This window comes from Aythya marila (assembly GCF_965140915.1).
Source record: "Aythya marila genome assembly, chromosome: 1".
NCBI lineage: Eukaryota > Metazoa > Chordata > Aves > Anseriformes > Anatidae > Aythya > Aythya marila.
The window spans coordinates 56,862,499-56,887,616 of NC_139042.1; the positions used below are offsets into that span (position 1 = coordinate 56,862,499).

At 36.0% G+C, this 25,118-nt stretch overlaps 1 protein-coding gene across 2 annotated transcripts in view; it reads right to left on the bottom strand.

The window, feature by feature from the left end:
* FGF14 (fibroblast growth factor 14) overlaps positions 1 to 25,118 on the bottom strand; it is a gene marked incomplete at its 5' end in the record, with an annotated part of 237,742 nt that overhangs the window by 116,387 nt on the left and 96,237 nt on the right. The window contains one exon of one of the 2 annotated variants that reach the window (XM_082775696.1): positions 17,915 to 18,107. The exons of the other annotated variant lie outside the window; for it this stretch is intronic. Within the exon in view, the coding sequence (XP_082631822.1) occupies positions 17,915 to 18,107 (193 nt within the window). Of the gene's footprint in view, positions 1 to 17,914; positions 18,108 to 25,118 lie in introns of those variants that run through there. 2 annotated transcript variants of the gene reach the window in all.

Consider the following 25,118-nt stretch of genomic DNA (forward strand, 5'->3'; position numbering starts at 1 on the left):
CATGAATTTAGGTTTCTATGATGAGTGCTGACTCACTCTCTGAAAAGTCATAAACTATTCAGAGAACCCAATGCTAAAGACAGAAGTCTAAAGTTAGATGGCATGAGTAAGGGAACACTGGTGTTACCCTCTGTATTTGCAACAGGAAAAAGACTTATCTGAGACTTCAAATCACCAGAAACTGACTGAAGTAGGGCAACTAACCATTGTTATTAAAACAAAGAGCCACTTGTTTTTTTCTGAAATTAAAGAAGAAGAAAAAAAAAAAAAAACAACAATATAAAAAGCAATAAAGAAAAAAGTAAAAGCTTTTCCATTCATCTCTATTAGACCAAAATGAAAAATGCTGTATAACTTCTCCAGTACAAAACAAAACAAAATAACAACAACAAAACCAACCAAACAAACAAACACACACATACACACACACAAAAATAAACCACCATCACAAAAACAAACAAACAAACAAACAAACAAAAAAAGTCTTTTGGTGTGACCAAAAAAGTTTTTTGGTCACACCAAAAGACACAAACAAAAAATCAGTAAGTCAAAGAATTTAAATTATTTAATTTCACAACATACTAAATATTTAATTTTAAAGTTAAGTGTAATATATATTTTTTTTTAATTTAAATTGTCTGGCAACCTGAAGTAAATAGTTACTTCAACATTGAAAAAAAAAATCATAAAAATTGGAAATGTCTACCTGAAAATAAAAGCCTTACTCCAGAATGCTTCTAGGTTCTCTTCTTTGTCCTACAATGAGCAACATGGTCTTTGAAGTCTTTTGTTGCTATAAGTTCTGCATTTTAGAATCAGGAAGCTTGGAAAGTAATGTATCTTTAAAAATAGCCTAGTCCCATCTATCCCATCTAACATGAACATGAAACACAAAAATCCTTACCACCGGAGCTAATGAGATCAGTTCTTTGGCTTATGGTTTCATCTACCAGAGTGGTTCTAATATATGTGAAAGTATCTAAAACCTAGAGAACTTGTCATAATGGTATGCCCTATTCTAAAATATAGATACATTATGGAAACTACTGCAATACTCAAATTCTCTTAAAAGCAGAATCAACATCCTTCCCATTCAGAAAGTGTCATGTACTCATGTACTACTGCACAGTAAATGCCCTCTATTGAAACTCCTCAGCTGCTTCCTGAAATCTCTGGAAGTCCAGCTCTAATAAAAAGAAAGAACAAAGTTAGTTTTTGATTTCTTGTCAAGATTGCAGCACAAGTTGCCTTTGCATTTCTAGTTTGTATTTCTTTTATTCTTAGAAGATGATTAGTTTTGATTTTTTTTTTTTAATAATTATTTTAAAGACCATACAATTATGCATTGAGATTATTATTTCTTTATGCTGGGACTTTCAGCTTGAAGAAAGTGAGGTAAGCCCTGTTCACCAAGCCCAGATGTCAAGATGTGACAGATATTCCTGTTCACCAAGCCCAGATGTCTTGATCAGGAGAGGAATGGATGTGGATCCACTTTGCAGGGGATTGGTCTAATCATGTTCTAACATGACTAACAAAGCATGTTGTGGAGGAGAATGAGCACTGGCCTGATATTGCAGTTACAGTAAAAATGCCCAGATGCCAGCAGATTCCCAGGCAGATCCTAAACACAGGAGATCAGCATCACCCTCACTTGATAGACAATAAAGCACGAAGAGGATGGATATGTTTTCCAAAGCAGCAATGAAAATGAGGTTTTCTGCATTTTAGTCAAGGATGTAGAAGCCCCCATCAGCTTATAAAAATGGATGTGCAATGACTGGAAAAGACACATTTAACAACTGGATATACAGAAACCACTATTTATAAGCGTGTCAGAGGACAGTTACTACCCTGATTTCCTATTAAATTGAATGTGTTTATTTGTATAATATAACAGTATTAATCCCACTGTAAAGGCAGGTGGAAGGTTTTTAATAGAGCAATTTAAAGCGAGGGAGGGAAAGCAAGGGGAAAAGACTTTCCACCGTTAATAAAATAAATGGATGTCAGCAAAAATAAACATTACTTATCAGAAGCCTTCTATCTGTGTAGCAGAATGACAGATTATAAAATTTTCCCAGTGCCTTAATATCTAGTGATGATTGCAACTGAAAAGACAACAAAAGACACCCTTGTCAACAGTTTCCAGACAATTCCAAATAAAATAAACTAATTTAAAATTATATTTTGTACAATTCATGCTAGCTACTGGATGCAGTATTTTTGAATAAATAATGTATAAATGAAATTATCCCCTTTGAAACCTCAAGAAGTATTTTAATGGCAGTGTTTGAGTACTGTTAATAGATCTAAGACTTCTCTAAAAATCCTTACATTTAAAGCTGAACTAAATTGGAAATAAGTATGAAGATTACCTTTTATAGTTTTGGGATACCAGTAAAAGTCTAAAATGTTGAAATTTCAAAATCTCTTAAATAATTAAATATCAGTAAATGCTTCAAGTTTCTTCCACAGAAGTATCTGAACTCCAGATATGTAAAAGCTAGATGTTAGTGATATGAGCTAAAATTAAGACAATTTACTTATTCCATCATAAAAGAATAATTTTTCTTTAGAAATCAAGCTTCTCTTTTAGATAAGAATCTTTTATTATTATTATTATTATTATTATTATTATTATTATTATTATTATTATTAATTATTTATTTATTTTTTCTCCTCGGCTTCACAGACCTGGGGACTAGGAAGCTGAGCTGCCACTGCAATGCAAAGAAAAGCTCCCCAACAGTTCAGGCTCACACTCCGCCAGGGAGCCTGCTGTCAGTCCAGGAACAGGAGAATGTTTTGAAGATGTAGACAGCTTGATTTTGGAACCTGTAGTTCTTTCAGAGGTCTCAGCTCTCCTCAGGCCTGCCATGCAGTTTCTCAGGAACCAGAAGCAACCTACTCCAAAGTAGGATTCTGGAACAGAATGCATTATGACTTCTAGAGTATGCATCTCCCAAGCTCTCACAGCCTCTCTTCCTCCACAGCTAGTGGAGCCATCTGCTTCAGGATGTCATCCTAAAAATAAAAGTCTCTTTCATTAACTGCATGACAGCCAAAATATGAACTTTCAAGTCTTGGTCAAGTTTGTCAAGTTCATCAAGTCTTGATGTCTACACAGTCAGCATTTGCATTCGATCAGATGAATCTCCTTCCAAAAGTCAAAGAAACTCAACTGATGGGTTCGAAAGCATAGTGGAATGTCAATGGAATCCAAATATCCCAGAAAAAGTAGTGTCCTACAGCAACCATCCCTCCATACCACCATACACTCTCTGATAATGTCCAGGCATTGGTGAAAAATATCAGTAACCTATTATTTGACTACTGCAAAGTATTTTGAAAAAATCTTTACAGCTATCTGGATTTTTTTTTTTTTTTTTCAGGAAAATCAAAGCAAACAAACAAACAAAACAAAACAGAAAACAAAACTTAGTTTCAAAAAACTTTGAGAACCTTCAAATTTACTTGCAATAGGCCACAGTGGCTTAATGAATTCATAGATATATTTCGGTATATTCAAAATGAAAGTGAACTTAAAGGAAGACATACTTTTAATTCAACTGTAATGTGTAGAAAGACAAGTATTTGCTCAGTTGGTTTTATCCTTTAGAAAAACAAAATTATCTCTGTCTTTTATTGCTTCAGAAAATATTTTTATTCTTTTGAAACTGTGAAATGAGTGACCTTGTATCTGCAAGGTTACTGGAAAAGATGTGTTTCTTATAATCATTCCTCTAAATCTGTTGGTTCATAGAATTAGGTCATCCTGGCTTCTCAAAAATAATACAAGCATTCCCCAAAATGTTATTTTTCCCCTCCGACTCCCCAAAGTACAAAGAATATAACCTTCCTTCTATAATATATGAATTACAGAAAATACTTAATGCAGCATACAGCTTTTACTGTCATTTACAACATCTTGTGTAGCTTGCATGACTTCCAAGCCCAGGACCAGACAGAAAGGCTGCCACCCTAGACCCATTTTTCCAATGTATTTCACATCATTAACTTGTACCACCATCTATCTACACTCTGCCAGTTCCCCTCACTAGGCATATCACATTCTAACACAGACAGCATGCATCTACTAAGGATCATCAGTAATTAAGTATTGTATGCTTTCTTTATCAGTTAGATATGTTTGGAAATAAGAAAACAGGGAAGAAGTCTGGAAATGGAAAGATTGATGAAAAATTAAGGCAACCTATTCCAGATGATTAAAAGATGTTAGGCAGTGCCATATATCTCACCTTTTGTAAGGTATCACTAAGCTCTCTCTACATAGCTTAGCAAATTAAACAAAATCAGCAGTGTGGACCACACTGAGGTTGTGTTAGAAATTTTTGCCAGTTAATTGGTCACTGATACATTTCAGCAGTAGTGTAGAAAAGAGTCAGGTGCAGGAGTCATAACAGACAGGGTAATAACCTTCCTGAGTGTTAGCAACACTGAAGTTTCCAATGTTAAAGCTACAGTGTTAAAACTTACAAATGTAAACAAAGCCAGAAGGACATCAGAATTATCAGTAATTAATGCACATAAATGAGCTCTTTTTCTAAAGTGCTAAATGCATTTTTTTTGTTGTTGTTATTAAAACTCTGTTCATGCATATATTTCTGCCAAGGTTACTTCTAATGTGCAGTAATTACTCTCAAAGCGTTGCTTGCTAGGTCTAGTGACGGAATGAGGAGTAAGTTCTGCCACTTTACATGCCAAAATGAAGAATTTCAGTTTTGAAAGATATATGTACATGTAACTTTACTTGTTTCTTGATCTATAGAAACAAGTAAAATGGATTCAAAGCATCTGATTTAGTTTACCGAAATCTTTACAGAAGTGGGTTGTGGCCGTAAGCAGGTTTTGTCTTTACAGTCCCAGAATCAACCGACTATATTTATTTTCCCTTTACAGAAATGAAACCAATTCCAATTACCTGTTTTAATAGCAGAAAACTGTAAGAAAAATAAACTCAGTGAAATACACTGAGGATACAAGAATAAAACTGCAGTTCAGAGCTGTTTCAGTGAATTCTGGCCCTTCTTTACTACTCATCATTAAATGCCTCTCCACTTCCAGCAGAACCTGACTTGACTGCCAGCTCCACTCCACTGACCAAAATTACATAATTGCCATTAAGTAGTATGTCACAAACAAACTATTACTCCCCTTGGTTTTGTTTTAATACATGAAATTGCAGGAACATGGCAGGTAAGAGGCATTAAAGAACCTGTAAATTAAAAGGTAAAGCTTGACTACTTCATGTTACAGTACTTTTTCAGTAAGTCCTGTATACCCACCACAGGTTTTCTTAGATGGAACAAAATAGATATACTCATTTTATTCTTTTCCACTGGGTAATCAGGTACCTATCCAATGTGGCTATACAGTCCTGCCCAGGGAGGTTGTGTGTATCAAAACAGGTTTTGACTGGAAATGCTGTCCTGACAAAACAGAAAATACAGCATACTTACCAGTGTGAAACGCTACAAAACTAAATGTTAGTTTGTTTTCCCAGATGACAGTAAAGGCATTTTCTGAACAGCTTTGTTTAATAAGTTGTTGGTATTACTACTACGATTTCCAAGCCATAGCTTTTAGGCAGACAGTGCAGTTTCCAGTCCACTGTAATGTTCTGTGCTTAGGAGGTGACTATTAAGCAGACCACAAAACATTTCTCTGTTTTTTTCCTTTTTTTTTGAGTACTCTCAAGGTATAGGAATAAGATAGCATGCTTTCCCGTGGTTTAATTCTTGTCACAGCTGAGCCAAGGGCACTTAGGTCTCAGCTTCATCACAGAAAGAGTCATCGTTCTCTTCCAGAGTCCAGGTGCTTGTTGAAGCAACATTCCCCACACTTGCCACAAATGTATGGAGCAATATTAACATCTAATACCATAACTGATCTACATGTGTTACACATTATAGTTGCGTCCTGCTGCTAGGAGAGTCAGACCAACTTCTCTCCTTCCTACTGCTTTTCAAATTTAATTTGCAGACAAATAGCTACCCAAGCATAAGCAGCACCATGGTATCTGTTTCACTGTTCCCACTGGAGCAAGAAGTGAGACTGAGCACTGTCTGATGTTACTGTAAGGAGTAAACAACAGCCCAGCACATCATGACTAGCCTTTCTTCAGTCTTACATTCACAACACTGGATGAAAAAATAAATCCCCATGAATCCAAATGGCAAGAATGAGCAGCTGCATATTGGGATGTTTGGAGAACAATTCTGTTTCCTTTTAAAAGCATCTCTGCTGAAGTTTGCATGCAAAATTTGTGGCAAAGAGCTTTCAGAGCTATATAAATTCATATTTCTCCTTCTTTTGTGGGAATGCAAATAGGAAAATTTCTCTCTTGCTCCACACATAGAGTCTGAATGACCCCAATATAGAAAATTAATCTAATCTTCTCACCTTCTATTGAAACGGCTGCTTAGATGCCAGTAAATAAATAGACAAACTGACAATATTCAAAATAAGCTCACCAATCAACTGTCTTACAATTGTTTAAAAAACACTGATCCAGTAAAGAGAGAAGAATAAACATAACAAGCCATGCACTCAAAATGCAGAAAGTCCAATTGCATCCAGAAGAATGACCAAAGGCCAATTCATCATGAAAATGTTTTCTCAAAGCTCAGCAAGAGATACAAGACCAAAAAAGACTATTATTTCAATAGTTGTCCCCTAAAGACACTTCTCTGTTTCCATGGCAGTAGACAGTAGAGTCCAAAACTGTGCAATTTTCATATTACTTAAAGAAAGAAATAAAGAAAAAAAAAAAAAAAAAAGCCTTTGTAGGGATAAAAATTCAACCCCATAACCAAACGGAGGCATTCAGGACTCACTGAGCTGTCAACATATTAGAGCCACTGTGTGAGACACTGCTGATACTATGGCAGAAGTGAAGAAACATTTTTTCACTTCCTACACAGCTATGACATATCCCTAAAAAAGAACTCTGTATGCCACAATCTATTGGACTCATGATAAGAGTTGTGCCATTAGTGCTCTGGTGTCACATCTGCACTGCTTTAGAAAATAAACAGCATACACCCAAACTGTTTGCATGTGATAGCACAAACCTATCAGGAAATCAGCTAAAACTAACACTATTACATATATAAACAGTTACGCTGTCAAAAACTAGATGCATTTGGTTTAACTAAATACATTAATAAATAAAAAAAAAAAAGACTGTCTCTATGTCAGGTCTTTGTTATAGTAATATTTGTCATCCTTTGTATGATTAATGGCAACAAAAATACCCAAAAAGAAGCAAAACCCTTATGCTGCTTCAGGCTCCAAACTTTTCTGGTTTCCCTCCTATAGTGAGGAACACTAGAATCACGCTACTTACATGAGTAAGAAGCCTGAATTCAAAGACAACTGCTCCAAACAACCCCAGTTATGTCCTAGATGGATAGTAGTATGAGTAAAGTAATATCAGTAAAGAAATAATTAAAAAAAAAATAAAAAATGAAATGACATTCTCTTTGCTTAATCTACAAACACTACAATCTTTGGTCAGTTTGATTAGATGCATTAACTTACCCTTTCCACACCTTAATAGGGTTGAATTTTCTTAAAGTTTAGCCAAAGCTGCAGTGTATGCTTTTGGAATAATAAAATCAGTAATTTACTAGTAATGCATCCCCCTCTCAACTACTCTCAAATACTCTATCCTTATTCTACCTCAGTAGAAGTAGAAAAGAGTAGAAAACAGGCTTATGTTTCTTATGCCAATATATCCCTTGCTATATTTAAAACAAATGTCAACTGAAAAAAAAAAAAAAGAAAAAAGAAAATACTGATACTGTGTGAAGCTGGTAATGAGCTAAAAAAAACAGAGTTAAGAATCTTTAAGCATAAACATTTTCTTTTTTAAGATCAGATTCACTATGTTCCTCATGCATGTGCCACTGGGGCTGCTCAAACCCTGTTTTTGTTAGTTGTTATTATTGGAATTCTGCAAGGAAATGGAGAGTTTTAGTAAAAAGTCAAACTTCTGAGTGTTTATTCACAACATAGAATAGGATCTGCCCGGTGATATCCAACAAGCTAGTAATCTGCCCTAATAATCCAACAGAAGCGTGTTATGCCACAGGTTCATTTCAATCATTAAGTCTGCCAACATGAAACCTTGGTAATGTCAGAGTGATGACTGGCTGACTGAACTGTACTGAATATGATAAGCAGCGCTGAGATGGCTATTGGCTTGATTCTGCGACTCTGTCATCACAACACTGATACAGCTATTAAACCTTAGTTTAACTACAACCAGATTATTCAGGTTTAGATGTTAGCAGTTTAACTGTATGGAAAACCTGATACATCTTACATAGAAGAATACTTTTTATAGAGCACTACATTTCAATTTTAAAGATTTCCATAATCATGTGCACTACATCAAAAATCTGTTTTAGAGTAGTAACATCACAACCTCACAGTTGCTTTAGACAACAGAATTCGCTAAATAAATTTACATCAACAAAGGACTAAAATGTTAATTTTCCTACTTGTACACAAATTGCAAATTAGGGAGCATCTGTCTTTTAGAGCTGGAATTCAAATATTTGTATCTCCCTTTTTCTTAAATATTGCAACCACTAGTGAGGTTCTGTGGAAACAGGTCTCTCACTTGCCCTACCACAAGTCTATGGACATAAGAAATAGAATGATGGTTCATTTTTCTTTGTCAGAAAAACAAAATATAACTGGAAGCAATAACAAAGTGGGATTTACCAACCTAATGCCTATAAGAGTTCAGCTGTAAAGTAACCTCTGCACAAATCCATTCTCAAAGGGAAAAAAAAAAAAAAAAAAAGGCAAGAAAAAAAGGGTTCTCAGAATCCGAACTGTTAATTTAAGTGAGCCAAAATTATACTAGTGATGAAAACAAGACTATGCTCTCCATTTTTTAATATTAAAAAAAATATATATATGAAATTATAAATCATAAATTACACAGTTATAAATCTGTGTACCAGACTTGGTTTGGAGTTTGAGATGAACATAAAAACTGGATACTCAAATAAAGAGTATGCATATCAAAAATATGCAGATAAAAGAATAACTTGCTTGGTAGCGAAAACTACCTGTATATCACTATTAATAATTTTCCAACTGGTTCCTTAGGAGGAACATATATATTTTCAAATTATTATTTTCAAAATATACACAAGCTAAATTAAAATATATGTATTAGAAGTGACAAAGGCTTTCATTTCTTCAGACTACCAGCATCAGCAGGGATACTTCTCCCTCTATTTTTCTATCCCAGGGACAGTATTCTATACAAAAATCACTAACGTATCCTATAAAAATCACTAACGTATCCTATGTTATTTTATAGTTAATCCTGTTCCTTGACACGGTCACCATCCAAGATAACTGAAAAGATCATGAAAAGGAATTAATAGCAGGAGAAATACATTATTAGTTTTTGTGCATCTCCATACAAGAGAAGGGAAAGACAACCCTATATGTCTTCAACCTGTAATCATGCATGCACATGTCTAAGGGCAAGCACGGATAATAGATGGATGACATAAGTACATCTCCAGATACAAGACTGCCCAGAGCTCTAGAACAAGGCTTGCAGTGGACAAAGGGGGAGCCTTGCTAAAATCAAGGAAAGCCATTTTGCCATGCAAACCTTTTTCTCGTATCACAGAATGAGATCCTATAGATGATGCAATTTAATTTTTGTTGGCTTAAATACCACAGTTTAAAATGCTCTTGAGAAAAAATATACACATTTCATGTGTATTTGTTCTGATTACATATCAAGACAAGTGAAAGAAGGAAATAGAGCAATGAAGTTTAAGAGTTCATTTATTTCATAGTAACTGGAATACAGATTACAGTGGTAAATGTTTCAACTCATCAGAATTTCATATGAAGAGATACAAACCACTAATTAAGGTAGAGGAATTCAAGTCTCAGTTATGCATAAACTACATGGATGAAAATTAGAGAAACATCTGTTTAATCTGAGACATTGACAATGCATAAGGTAGTTAAGTGTGTGAATTATTAAATGCTCAGTAAATGTTGCAAGATTTTGGACAAGTCATGAACTATAATCTGTGAACTACACAGTTTAGGTTACAAGAAGGAGTAACTGGAGAAAAAATCATTTTTTTTTTTCATTATTTCATTACAATTATGAACATATCAATTTATTAGAAATCTGTTCTTAAATACAAAAAAAAAAAACAAACCAAAAAAAAAAAAAAAAAACAATTAAAACAAATATAACTCCCCCCACCCAAATACTTAATTTATATATCCTCTAGAAAACAGAATATCCTTTATGAATTACCAATAAACTTCATACACAAAAATTGTTTGTTCTTATGTGAAGAACACTGTTGGAAATTCTGGAAAGAAAATGTAAGTATTATACTGAAATAGACTTATTGTTGGTAAAGCACTCACTATTTCACTACAGTGTGCTTTTTAAAGAGCACTAACTTAGTGTAGGTATTATAGATGTATATTTTTTACATACACATATATATAGACATAATAAACCAAAAATATACTACTCATGATCACAGAAGTCTGAAGCAAATACTTATATTTCAAAGATATCTTTCACTCATGCTATGGAAAACACTACAATAAAAGCTTAGCATATTTAGTGGAAAATCTATTGCTCCAGTTTTGTACTGGTAATTAAGAACATGAATACCTATAATGTTCTAGAAGTACACATTCTCACAAGAACACATGTAGAAATACCTAAAATGTGTTATTCCATTAAGGGAGACCTTCATAGCAACTCCTACCTCTAAGTTCATAGTTCCATTTACTGTGAAGAAATCTGCTAACCTTCTAAGTTTAATGTATCTGTTGTTTGCAAAGTGACTTCAAAATCAGTAACAAAAACACCCTGAGGCTTGAAAAGTCCTTTTTCACTGGGACATGAAATTTCATTCAGATTTACATGCACAACGAACCATTAAAAAAAAAAAAAAAAGAGAGAGAGAGGTTTTAAAAAGATCATTACCTTCTTTTTCACATTTGCATAAAAAAAATAAAATAAAGCTCTTAAAATAGTCTAGCAACCAAAAATATATGTTTTGTGGAGCCAGGCTTTAAAGTAACAAAGCAGCAGCAGCTACACATTAGCTACATCCTGGAGATTACAAAATAATGTAGAAAGCTTTGAAATGTAAATGATAATTAAATACTTTAGAAGGATTTTTTTTTTTAAATTCTACAGAGAGAAAGACTGTGCTCTTGTGTTTCATAGTATGGAATTATTCTTACATGAAATAAAACTTTTGACAATATTTTAAACAATTGCTGAATTCCATCATTTAGTTATGCTGATTACTACCCATCTCTGTTCTAAACCTGTTTCAATTTACAGGAAATTCATAGCACTCTAACTCTGGTGCCTTTCAAAAAGTCTACACCTGGCCAAGGGATTAGAAGCAAGACTATGGATTTAATTAAACCGTTTAATTTAGTTACATCCTAGAGATTATCCTTTATCTTAGAGCAAGGACACACTTTACATTCCCATTTCAGTCAACTTTATCTGGCTTCATCTATGAAAACCTTACTAAGACAGACAATACTTATGTTCACCATTTTATGAAATGGCAACAGAAACAACCTTGCATCCCAAAAACCTTGGGGGAAAAATGTTTCTGTATGTTTTTCAACATAGTACATCCATCCAGATTTTATATTGACCTTTTATCACTTATTTATTTCATTTTTATGTTAGCTTTTCTTTGAAGTGCCAGAATTATCCACATTTTTGTTTACATATTTATTTATCTGCAGAAATATAAATTATGTAATGTCACATATTTCAGGATATGCTAAAATCATTTATAGTTTGGAACAGAATCAGAATTTGAGTTCTGAGTTTGACTTCTATCTACCTCTAACTTTTTCCAGTTATGTATTGCTAAATCCAAGCACCAAAAGCAGCTATATTCTAACACCAGGAAAGGGTATGTTTCTTAATTCTCATTTCCATAAAAAATATATTGGAAGATCAAAACTTCGTCACACTAAGGTTACTCTCTGGTTTATATAATTGAAATACAAAACTAAATATAAACAAACTTCATGGTCTACAACACAATGAAAATAGGTTGCAGATTTTAGGTCACAATAGAGAAATTCAGGGCTTTACTAATTTTTTCATCCTTTTCTAGCATAAAATATAGTATCTTCTATTCCTTGTATTTTCACACCACTCAGAGTATGGCAGAGCATAAGATCTGAATTAGCACTAATTACTCTAAAGAACAAAAACGTGCCAGTTTTAAAGAGTCTCAGAAAAAAATGATGTCACAGTAAGAATATATGCAATTGGGGTATATTACTAACTCTCTAATATTTGACAAAGGTAAAAATGAGCTTACATATAACCAACTAAGACAGGCCTCTATTCACTTGTTCAAAAAAAAGGTATCTCATCTATCTCATGTCACAGTTCTGTGCATTCTTAAGTTTACCAGTTATGTTTAAACTCTAAATCAAAAGACTTTAACAGCAAAGTTTTCTGCAGTAAACATTTTGACTGTTAGCTCTGTATTTAAATTTATTACTGCCACTAACATATCAGTGGCATTAATAGAACGTATATTTTTAAAAGTCTTTAAATACAGCACAAAAAACTGACCTCACCTACAATGTTTCTATCAGTATATTACCATGAAACAGAAACTGTGTGTACTGAAATCTCTCTTAATATAATACTTAACCAGATAAATTATTTCTATAATAAGTTTAATAGGTTCAATATGTGATACACCTTCTAAAAATGAAACAATCAAACAACCCCCCCCCCCAAAAAAAAAAAGAAAGGAAAAAAAGAGAGAACACTATGTGTGGAATGAAACTGCCTGAACTTTGGAGATCCAGCAAGATCACTCAAGAATAAAGAGCTAATTTGCAAATGAAAAGTTAAGTCAGCAATTACAAAGTGTAGAGCATGAAAAGCGATGATTGTTTATAGGAAAAGTGAAATTTGTTTTCTTCCAATTTTACATGTACTCCAGATAAGCAAAATTCCTGAGGCAAATAAATGTAGAACAATGTTTATCAGGAAGAAAAAATGATAAAAAATACACAGTCCTTTACAGATGAAACAAGCAAGGAATTCAAGCCAAAACAACTATGATTTCAAAGAAATCTTAGCATGCAACTACTACCAAACAGAATGTTTAGAAAACATACATTTAAATACTTACTGCTCTCTGAAATTATCTGATTTCTACTTTCAGCATAATATTTTAAGATAGACTATGTTTATAGTTAAGTTTTTCTATTCGATTGACATTAAGATAAGAAATATTTTGAAATAACTTTGGTACAGCACTATACGTAGGTTAAAGGCCCACAAAATTATTTCACTAATGTTTGAGATATTCTTAAAAATCAATGGTCCCTAAAATTATGTTACCATTTAAAAGTTCTCTTTCCCAATTTCCTCTCAAAATCCTCTCATTCATCACTTTTAGAGCCACTAAGACCAATTCAGTATAAGAGAATTACAGTCCAGCCATTATTATATTTATTTTTAAAGCCTCTGTTAGCAAGAACAGAGTCGACATGAAATACTGAATGTATGGAAAAGAAAACTTGACACTCTGTCTAGCAGACCATACATTTTAAAAATGAATTTTAAATATGCTTATAATATTTTACATAAGAAATAGAATATTTATACATTTTCAATTAGTGATGAGCATTCAATCCCTCGAATAGATTAGCAGTAAAGAAATAAAAAAATTGATTTTAAAAGAAATGATTCTTTTATATACACTGTTAAGACTAGGTCATTAGTTCCAAAAGGGTTGTGGGTTAGCCAATTTCATTAAAAGAAAAAAAAAATTAAGAATTAGCAACACTAGCAAAAGACCCAGCAAAAACACCTTCATTTTCTAAGTTTTATACTTAGACAATGCAGAAACCGTGGGCTTTACTGAGCTGTTAAGATTAATTAACTCTAGAGACAGTTACACAGGGAAGTGCAGCTACAGGTTGTGGTCCAAAGAAACTTCAAACAAGACAGATCATCCAAAGATTGGAGTTAATGGATTGGAATTCTATGCAGGTTCTTAAGTTTCCGGAAACGAGGCATGTCCATTTCTATCAGTCTACAGGTAAGGAGAACTGAAAACTACTTCAGGCATTATGGGGAATTATCTACATCTGAAATTCTGGGCCACTCCCACATATACCTCAAAACATTAGTTGATATTCTGAGGATTTTTCCAAAAATGCTTTCTTTGGAGAATTAAATTACCTTTGTAGATACAATAAAATCTAATCAGTGCATTTTCTGAACATGTTCCCTGGGTTTCTCTTTCTCATAAATATTAATATACAAAATCAGAGGCCAAGTAATTCCAGAATTTATACACTGTATGTATAAATTTAGACCTCTAAATGTGGTATTAACACAGAGAAACACTAAACATTACACTTGGTTTTTAATACATTTAAATGTTGCATATTTTCCAGTAAAATAATCTCAAGAGACTTAATTAAACAAATGATGACTGTTCAGATTAGCAAAGAAGCTACATTTGAAGATGAAAATACACACTAAGAAGTTAGAATTTGCACTTAGTGGTAATCATATGTTTTTAATCTCTGTACACTGTAGATGTATGAGGTAAAGTACTGGCTTTTGTTTTCTTCCTGTTATTGGATAGTCCCAGGTTATATTAGGTTATTTCCCAAAACAACCTTAAATCTTGTCTGTGAAGCATTCCACTTGCAATTATGTTAACATAAATTGGGAAACAATTGGAATTGAACAATATCTAATACAGAAGAAGAGGACAATTTATAATTAATTGATGTCTGGAATCAGTGTCAAGCAAGATCTTGGCTTCATGGCTACCTGAAAATTAATGACAGTGATTTCTTCTGCAGATGCCAAGTAGAATAAAATGAAGATGAGACAAATTTGAAATATCATAATACGAAACAATATGAACCCAAGCTGTCTGGTGAATGAAAGTGGTTTCATCTATTCAGTAGCTTACCAGACAAGTTTTTCACAGAAATCACTTTGATTACCAGTCTAATTCATTAGCCAAATTTTAGGAAAGCTGTTTAAAATTACCACTGCATGTATCACTGGAGTATATAAGTATATAAGCAAATAAAAATACTACCCTTTACCCTGATTGATCTCCTGGATCTTTCTTTTATGCTACCCTTCATAAGTGTTAGTCTTCCAAAACATATTTCTAAAAGAAGAACTATGCACAGAAAATTAGTCACAACAGAAAAAAAAATCACATTCAATTAGATATGCATATGATATTATTGTGTTATATATTTATAATAACTTGATTTGTGCACAAATAAATCCCACTCAGCAAGAGTATTATCAGACATTTTTAAAGAAGAGTTTAGAAATAGAGAATACTTTCAAAAGTTTGCTAACATCTTGGTAAGTGTGCATACATTGTGTATAAGTATTTGTCTATCACGTACATATGTATATACAAGAGAAAATGTATATTTTGAATTAAAAAAGCAGCATATTTAGGTTTTGCCGTCTATTTTAAAGATGGGTAGACATTTATTTTTCATATGGAAGAACTTTACAAAGCAAAACACTTTTAATTCCATGTGTCTAGCTTTTACTGATATATGTTAAAGATATTTTATATATACTTCTATGCTTCCATTGAACTGAATGAAGAAGCTACATTTTGTTTGTCACATCTCGGTTATCTCATTTTTCACAATGTTCTCATGACACTCTGTATATCATCTACATAAGATTTATTTGTCAGAATTCCATAGTGCCTTTCTGACAACAGATATTTTGACATGCATCCTGTTTTGCTTGGCAAAGACTTATTTGATGGGTTTGACAGTAAATTTCAGCGAAGAATTCAGCAATCATTTAACTCTGGTTAGGTAAACTAACTCTGGTTAGATAAACTAAAAAGTGACTCACATAAATATTAATTTCTATATGAATTGTACATTTAAAGCAATCAACTTGTTTCATCAGCTTTCCTCCTAATAGCATACAACTTTGAATCCACAGGTACTCCAAATATCACTCTATGAATCATGAAAAGTAAAGCTCATACACAGTAAAAGGTATAATAGTATTTTTTTCAGAAGGAATTATTGGATGAACAGTAATTCCAAGACCTTAACATGAATAAATGAACTTCATCATATCTTCATTTGAATGATTCTTAGAGGAAATAAGGTTTGATGCTACAGACTTTACAAGTGAACAGCCCTTATTCCAATCATTCTTTTAGATATCATCTGTATGAGTGGTATGGGTTACAGGTAAGATATATACTAATCAAATGCCCTTATTCAAGCGTGACACAAAGTGCCTTATGAAAAGGGAAAGAATGAAGAAAGATGATTTTGGAAGTTCCTTTTAAGCTTCATCCTTCCTAAGAAAATGTTTGCATTTCAGTGCCGAGAGGCAGTCATCACCTCTTCAAACTGTAATATAGTCAAACGCAGAGTTGTCCCCCAACTAAGAGTGAACAGGTGGTTCAAAACAATTGTTAAGTTAGTAAACCCTCCTAAACTTGTTCTCATGCACAAACATTACATACATTAATCCACCATTATAAACCAAGTACTCTAGTCTTCTTATGAAGTCTAGTCTTCTCTCACATGCAGACTGCCTAAAAATAAGCCTGCATCCAATTTACCACTGACATGCAGGGTGAGCAATAACTCATCTTCCCAGTATCATTATCTAAAAATGGCAAGATTTAGCTTACATTAGAAGTTATAAGAAATAATTCTTATTGTAATAGAGCCATGTAAAAATAAAATTGGATTTATTTTGACAATGTATGATATTTCAAATGCATGGGAAAAAAAAAAAAAAAAGAGAGAGAGAGAAATTGATTAGGGCAGATCATTAATGGTGCTTCTTAAAATTACCTTCCACATCAGCTTAAAAAGGAGATGTAGTATCGACTACATATCGATACATATTGAACTACAACATATGGTGGCATTCTCTAATGTATATCTTACATTTCATCATTGATTGGTATTATCCACGTTTTGAGTTATACTTGATTGTCACTCTTCATGATACAATTATTTTGTTTTAAAACTACTTGTTTCCTGAGAATGAGTACAAAATAGGTCATCATAAGTTCTGAACACTGTTGAATATTGAGTATCACAAAATAAGAACTAGGGAAGTCGTGTTATCGCTTAACTCCTTTTATGCCCAGTGTCCAGACACGAAGTAGTGATGAAAGGCAGTCCCTGTAGTACCGGTTTTAGACATGTTGGGCTTGTTGACTACTTGCGATCTACCCAGAACTGTCTGCCAAACTTCCTCATCACTACTCAGGGGCACTACTCGGAAGAGCAGTGGGAAGGCAGACACACAGAGGGGGATGCAAACATGAGCTCCCAAGGCTGCCAACCGTGACATATTTATTACTTTCGTAATTCGGAAGTTACCATTTCCTGCTGCTCAGGGCAGCTGGAGGGGGCACCGCTACAGGCTGCATGGCAAAACCACTCAAGCAGCTTAACAAAGGGACTCATTAGCGACGGCTCCCTCGAATTGCCTTCCCAGACACCGGACACTTGAAAGGCTTTACGCGCCGTTTACTATTCGTCCTTACAACCACACCAAAAAAAAAAAAAAAAAAATGGAGAAAGGGAGATGCAGTGGTGCGGGTGGGGTAAGACGACTCGCCACACGCCTCCACCTCGCCCAGAGAGACCCCCGGAGCCCCGGCTCCCGCGGCCGGAGCCCAAACCCACGGCTGAAAGGAAACCCCGGGAGGGGACAGCCGCAGCCGGGGAGGGGCTCTCCTCGCCCGGGAAGTTTGTGGCCACAGGTCGCCCTCTCCCGCCCGCCCCCCGGCTGCTCCCGGCCCCATGGACGCACCTTGGCGCCGCAACCTCCGTTTCTTGAGCCCGAAGATGCGGACCTTGGAGAAAATGTCCACCAGGTTGCCGTTGCAGAGCCCGCGGTTCTTGCTGGGGCTATTCCGCCTCCTGCTGGCTGAGGGCCGGTCCCAGTGCTGCTCCCTCGCCTGACGCTTCTGGCGGATCAAGCCGCTGGCTATGGCCGCTGCCATGGCTGCTCGCCGGCTCGCCCGCGACGGGCAGGGGCGCAGGTGGCGGGGCGCTCAGCCCCGACGGGGACCCATCCCCGGGGGCAGCGGGCGAGCGAGAGCCTCCCTCCTTCCCTCCGGGACGAGGGGCTGCTGCAGGGGGGTAGCACGCCCGCCCCGCGACCCCCCGAGAGCTGCGCTGCCGCTGGGGGTCACCGCATGGGCGCCCCGCCGCCCTGCCCCGGCGGCTGCGGGCGGAGGGGCGCGGAGCGAGGCGGGCTCGGGGCAGAGCAGCGCTCCGAGGAGCCCCGCTCGGGCCGGGGGCTTCTTCGCCCCCCGCCCCGGTTGCCCCCTCTCAGCCCCGCGCTGCCACCGCCCGCTCGCCCGCCGCTGCCATCGGAGCGGCTCCGGCGGCTATCGCCGCCGCTTCTTGCAGGCTCCCGCCTGATGATTGCCAAGTGCTTCGGAAATCAGCATCTGGAGAGAGCAATCTCCTTCTCCTGGGAGAGCTGTAATCACAGCTCTTCAGTCCCACCCCGCTCCAGCCTCCCTACACACGCACACGCACACACACACCGCACACACACGCACCGCTGGAGCTTTTTTGTCCTCCCGAGCCGAGGGGCGGCGAGGGTAAAGGGGGTGGAGGAGGGACGGGAGAAAGGCAGGAGAATAAAGAAAAAAAGGCCGAGGGGCGGGGGGTGTCGTTGACGCCTTTTTCTTGTGGGCGACGGCGAGTTCCCAACGGATCCCCCACCGGCAGCCGCTGCTCCCCCTTAGCTCTCCGGGGTGCTTCCCCAGACACCCTCGCAAACACGCACACCTTCACGCCAGTTCCCTCGCACTCCTTCCGACACCTTCGCAGCGGCTCCCTGCCGCCCTGCATCCCCCAACACCTTCCCTCGCCCTCCCGAGCCTCCCTGGGCGCCGCCCGGCTCTGCTGCCCTCAGACAGGGCACGGCGGAGGGTGGGGTGGGGTCTCCGGCGGGGATGCCGACTGAGCAACCCCTTCTGCTCGCCAAACGGAGCACGAAACCTGGGGACGGGGGTGAGCGGCGATGACCCGCCGACAGAGCCGACCAGCCAAAACAATCCCCCACCAGACGCTGCTTTACACAGGTATCTCCTCTGTGCTCAAGCCGGAGATGCTCTGGGAGCATTCCCTCTCCAGGCCAGCCCGCCCGGAGCCGGGCAGGGCACACGGGTGCACCTCGCACGGTGGCGGTCCCACGGGCAAGGAGGTTCTGCCACATGGGAAGGATTCAGAGCAGTGAGAAAGAAACACTCCTACGCAGCAGACGGGACCCTCCACCAAAACCAGCATGCGCTCGTGGTCTATACCAAGACTATACCAAGAGCAGACTTTTAACTCGGAACATAATCCGTTTTTGGTGGTTTCAGAAATGCTGAAGGATTTCCCTAGGGCACCCACAAACAGACACAGCAGGTAGATTTATAGATCACCATCATAATGTAAAATTCTTTCTTAGCGTTTTTCATAATCTACATCTTGAAGCCCTTGAGCAGTCACTAGTCAAGCTTATTAGATACCGAGTCTCTGCCCCAGTGAGTTCACAAACAACACAGGTAGTAACTACTATGTAAAATATCACTACTCGTCTTTTTTCTTTTTTTTTTTTTTTTTCATAGTGTCATCTTGCATTTCAAATAAGGGTTCAATGTTTTTCAGGTTTACTTTCTGCTAGTCTAATAGTGAAACTTCCTGAAGTTGTAACTAAATACAGAAATAATGTAGAGTTATCCTACAGGGAAAGGCTTGCACAGGCAGATACAACGAAACAAACATATAGCCTTTATACTCTCGTCAGAGTGCTCTACTTTCTAATTAGATGCCTTTTTCAAAAACAATAAATCAAACAAAAACAACTAAAAAGACTGAAGTGTAAATATGCATCCAGAATAATTCACATCTAGAATATTTCACTGTTTTTCGATATAGAACCTATAGGTGTATTGTAAACAAGCAGGTTCTTGTTTCAGTGGAGGCTTCAGCATCTCCTATATTGACCATTTTTCCCTACATCTTTTAATCTATGAAGGACTATTTTTATACAAAGGGCAAAAGTTTATGAAAGGAGCTCCTTTATACAGGGATTTTGTATTAATTCTAGACCAACTAGGAGCAGAACACGCACAATCGGATCTGGATAATACATTTTAATTCTATTTAAAAGTGTCTCTAAAGAGATTCAGCTAAAACACTCACACTGGATTTTCCGTCTGGTAGTTTTTACAGAACAGCAATTTCCTTACAACTGCTACAATTACCTTAACTAATGTAATTAAAATGAGGACTATTTTTTTTTATATATTTACATTTGACTGTTCTAGTTTTGCATTAGGCTTTTTTTTTTTTTTTTCCTTTCTCTCTCCATATTTCCCAGAAAGCGGGCAAGACACAGCGTTGCCTCCTGTAGGTCTTTCTCCAGGTGTAGGTGCTCCCGGGGGCTCCTACCGGCCCGGCTCGGCCCCTGCCTTCAGCACCATGGACAGCCGCATGGAAAGCCCCACGGCGGGCGGCCCTAGGACGTCGTCCCCTGCCTACAAGGGAGGAGGTTACAGGGCACAGCCCACAGACCTGGCTCCTGGCTCCAAACAAAGGAAGGAATGTGAGGGAGTGAAATAAAGCCCATCCCACTGTTATCTTGAATTTTCAGAGGAATTTAGGAATGGTATACAAACAGCCCTAATTTTTATGTGTGAGACTCCATCTGTAAAGTAAGTTCCACGTTCTTTTGCCCTGTACTATCCATGATACTATCCCCTCTATGTTCCTCTCATTCTATTTCCATAGTTTCCTTCAAATACTGGACTTTTGCTAAAATACCCTAACATTTATCAGTGTTATGATGCTCAGGGTCATGGCCAAAGAAAGAAGATGAAGATGGGCAGTATGCCTACAGACAAGAGAAGATGTGTTTATTAATGCAGAGATCAAAAACAATAGCTTTCCACTTGCATCTCAAAAATGCAGAGCAGTTGTTTACGGTTTGAGGTTTTGCAAAGAAAACTCAAGAGAGCCATCTGCTGTCTTAACCTGTGATAAAATGTGTGCAATTCTAGTCAAAGTGAAGCTTTTCCTAACAGATGGATTGTAGAAGTAAGAACATATCTGCTGTCTTAATGACTAGTAAATGCATAAGATTATGCATTTAGGACAAATGGAAATATCTCAGTTATAACATTTGCTACATTAAAATAGAGTTTTATTTCTGATTAACAAAATTCTCAATGTGCAAACAAATGATTTAAAGCAAAAGAGGGAATTTTCAATACTCTTCATTTTTCGATCTGTTCATTTCTAACTACTAATTTACCATAGAATTCAGGAGTCTACTAAAATAAACATAAATAAATGTTTTTTTTTTTTTTTAATTACTTATTTTAATGAATTTTTGAGAAAAGCATTCACCATATAAGGTGTATGTGAAATACTTGTTTTACCACATATTAGGATATGAAACCATATTTTTTTCTTAATTTTATTTTGGCAATATTTCTGGGGACAAAACTTTTCCCATTTTATCTATTTTTAAATGTAAATTATAATGTGTCATTTTCAGGCATCAAAGTTTAATAAGTGAGAATATACACCATTAATATTTGTGTATATTCATGTACTAGTGGTACATAGTATGTTTTTATAGGAGCTTCTGTTTTTAAAAAAATAAGATTCTATACTTTAAATCCTATCCTAACATAGATCTATAGGCTGCAAAACTGTCAAACTGTCATCATTATGGTTTAAAAACTGTGTTCCTCTCTCTCTCTCTTTCTCTACTTTGTGTATGTTCTCAATTTTTTTGGATAGGGTTACAAGCTACAGACTCATTTCTGGCCAGTACGGGTATGAAGACTGTTCTTCCTTTCATAATTCATTTCAATATAAACAAAAAGGTATTACCATAGGTATGTTTTCACCTACACAAACTCAGACCATGTATCCTCCTCCCAGATACCCTGAAACCATTCCACTACTACTACTACTACTACTACTACTACTACTACTACTACTATCAGTAAAATTTCACGCTAAGAAAAATACCCCAAAGTCCTAACAAGCATAGATTTTCTAGAAATGTAAATGCCAGATTATTTGATTGCTGCTAAAGATGATTTAGTTTCATGAGAACAAATTTTTATTACATTTTCTGAACAAGAGTAGACAAACGCAGCCTGCTTATCTGGTTAAATAACTTAGAACATGATGCTCTAAATCCATCTTATTTTATATTCTAGAAGCAATTAGTTGAGCATTGTGAATCTAGAAGTTCTTTTGGACTCTGAAGAGTTGAAGATCATTTTGTATCCCTGAAAAAGCAATTATTACTATATTTTTTTTAAGACAGCCTGTGTTATAGCTGCAAAGAAGATTAATTCCTTACCCCTTATGCTTTCTTTCAAACTGGGTAGGCTTCTCTGGGAATAAAAGTACCTGTCTAGTCATAACAGTAGCAAGGTATGCGTAAGAGCACATCTGGGCAATTGAGAAATTTTAATGTTATTCCAAGAAAAGGTGTCTCAGCAGTGAAAAATACTTGTTTATAAATTCTGAAGGATTAATTGAATCAACATTCCAGTATGTTCAGTGAGACAGCAGACTGATTACCACAGTGCTAGGCTTCTGATTCTGAACATTTGTCAGTACTGATCAAAATTATTAAAGGTTGCCGATAATTTTGGTGGAATGTAATTCAAGTGTCTAAATTCAATTTACATATCAAATCAAATACTTATCATACTTATCAAATTCTGCATAATGAAATGGCAAGGAAAATTGATACAGTTCTACAGAAAGGATTATTCATGTAACTACAAACTTGTATCTGCCTGAGGTATGCAATGTGTTTATACAGAGGGGAGAGTGGGTGTTGGAAAGAAACAGCAACTTCTAATTCTTTATTTATTTTTCTTGGATGGCAAAGCTAGAACAAGAGATATAACTGAATGACTTGAATAAGAAGAAATATATCTGAGGGTTTACTCTATAGGCAGCTGTGTGTTTAGTTTTTAAATATTAACAACATAGAAAAATATTCATTGACATAAAAGGTCATATTTGTTGAGAACATACCAGTATGAACATATGAAATGATAGATAATAAATGTTTGTGTTTGTTTGTTTTTTCTAGAAAGCTGAAGTGCTTTCTATGCTTATAATAAGATGAATGTTGTTATGCAATGAGGTTTAAACAGTTTAAATTAGTTCAGTTTTATGTGTTCATGCATTATTGTCAAGCTATCCAAAGACAATCCACTGTGAAGTGCTTCAATTTAAAATCCTTAATGCCCCAAACACTTGATGCTGGTTGATTAGACTTTGAAAAGTATTAAGAATGAAGTTTATTAAACATGCTAATATACTTCAGAATTTGGATAGCTCTGCTTTTACACTGTTCTGTATTAAAGGCAGTCAGCTTTCATCTCAAGATGCACTTAAGGATCCAAACCTATACCTGCTAAACTGTACTGATTGCATATGAAGTCCTATCTAATATATATATATACATGTTGAAAAAAATACTCATATTGAAAAAAAGTTTTTCCCTTTAAATAAGATAAAAGGAAGTTTCCAATATGTAGTTTAGAGGACTGCACATGTTTTATCCATCTTCTCCACAGACTTTAGACTTAACTTTATGTATCCAAATAATTAGACAATCTGCTAATTAGTAATTAATGTATATTAAAAAAAAAAAAACTGCCATGTAAGAAAGTCCTATATTAGGTTACTGGTTATGCAGAGAACTATCGAAAACTAAATATTAATATGCATAACATATAAGAAAGTCAGAGCCATTATATCAGCTCACTGCCAATTCCTTAGCTAATGCAGTAAATCTTCTACATCAACTGATTTCTTCCAAACATGACCTGGGATATGTCTGCAACTCAAAGGAAGAAGTACATATATGATGGTAAGGATTCAGTTTCATTTAGGGAACTGAATAAAATTGTCTGGTAGATGACAAATAGGGCAACACTGAACAGTATTATTGGGTTGTTTTTTAGAAATTACATATTTTGAAGTTGCTTAGCTTTGCTTTTGTTTGTTTTGTTTTTTTTTTTTTTTGACTTTGCTTTCCTTCCTCTCAATAGCGTTGATTATATTGTAGTAATGAGTCTTACGAATAGTGACAACTCAAGGAATATACCTGTTTTAATTGCTTGAATTTTCATTTTCATTTCTGTTGGCTAACTCTCCATTCTTCTACAGTGAAAATAAAAGTGAATAGAGATTCTCACACTATTACCAAGACACATGATTATAGCTCCTAATTTTTAATACTTCTCAGATATCTTTCACGAATATCCCCAGTTTTCAGCTTATTTATCCTCTACTTCTGATATCGCTTCTTCTGAGATAAGGTGAACAAAAGATACCACCTGGATTCCTGTTTCAGGAAAATCTGAACAGCAAGAAGATCATATGAAACTGTCCAGGATAACTCACCTGGGTCCAAAACCTATCCCCCCCAAAAAAATATCTCTTTTAAGCAACAGTTAACAAAAATAATGAAGAAGCAACAACAACAACCCAAACACACACACACACACACACAAAACAAGACCACTTTCAGGGACAAATCTATAAAAGTAATTAAAAATGAAATACACTGCATTTTCTTCCATGATATCTATATGTATGATTTTAACTCTCCATACTAAATAGTCCCCTTGAAGAGGGATTCTTAAGTACTAATAACAGAATTGCATTGTCTTTTATTTTGTTCACACTGAAGATAAATAATAAAAACAACAACAAAAAACTGCTATCAGAGTCCTTTAGAAAAGGCTTCAGTGACACAAGCCATAACAACTTTTGTTAAAGAAAAAAAAAAAGCTAGCACACATCTCTAGTGCACACAGATGCATAGAGCAGTTTAAGTATTAGAGACCTAAAAACAGCGATGAGCTTCTTTATTAATTTGTAGTATGCACAGCTTAAATAAACATCTGTTGTATTTGCTTATGTAGCCACAACAGGACTGTCTTCTATTTTGCATTAATTCT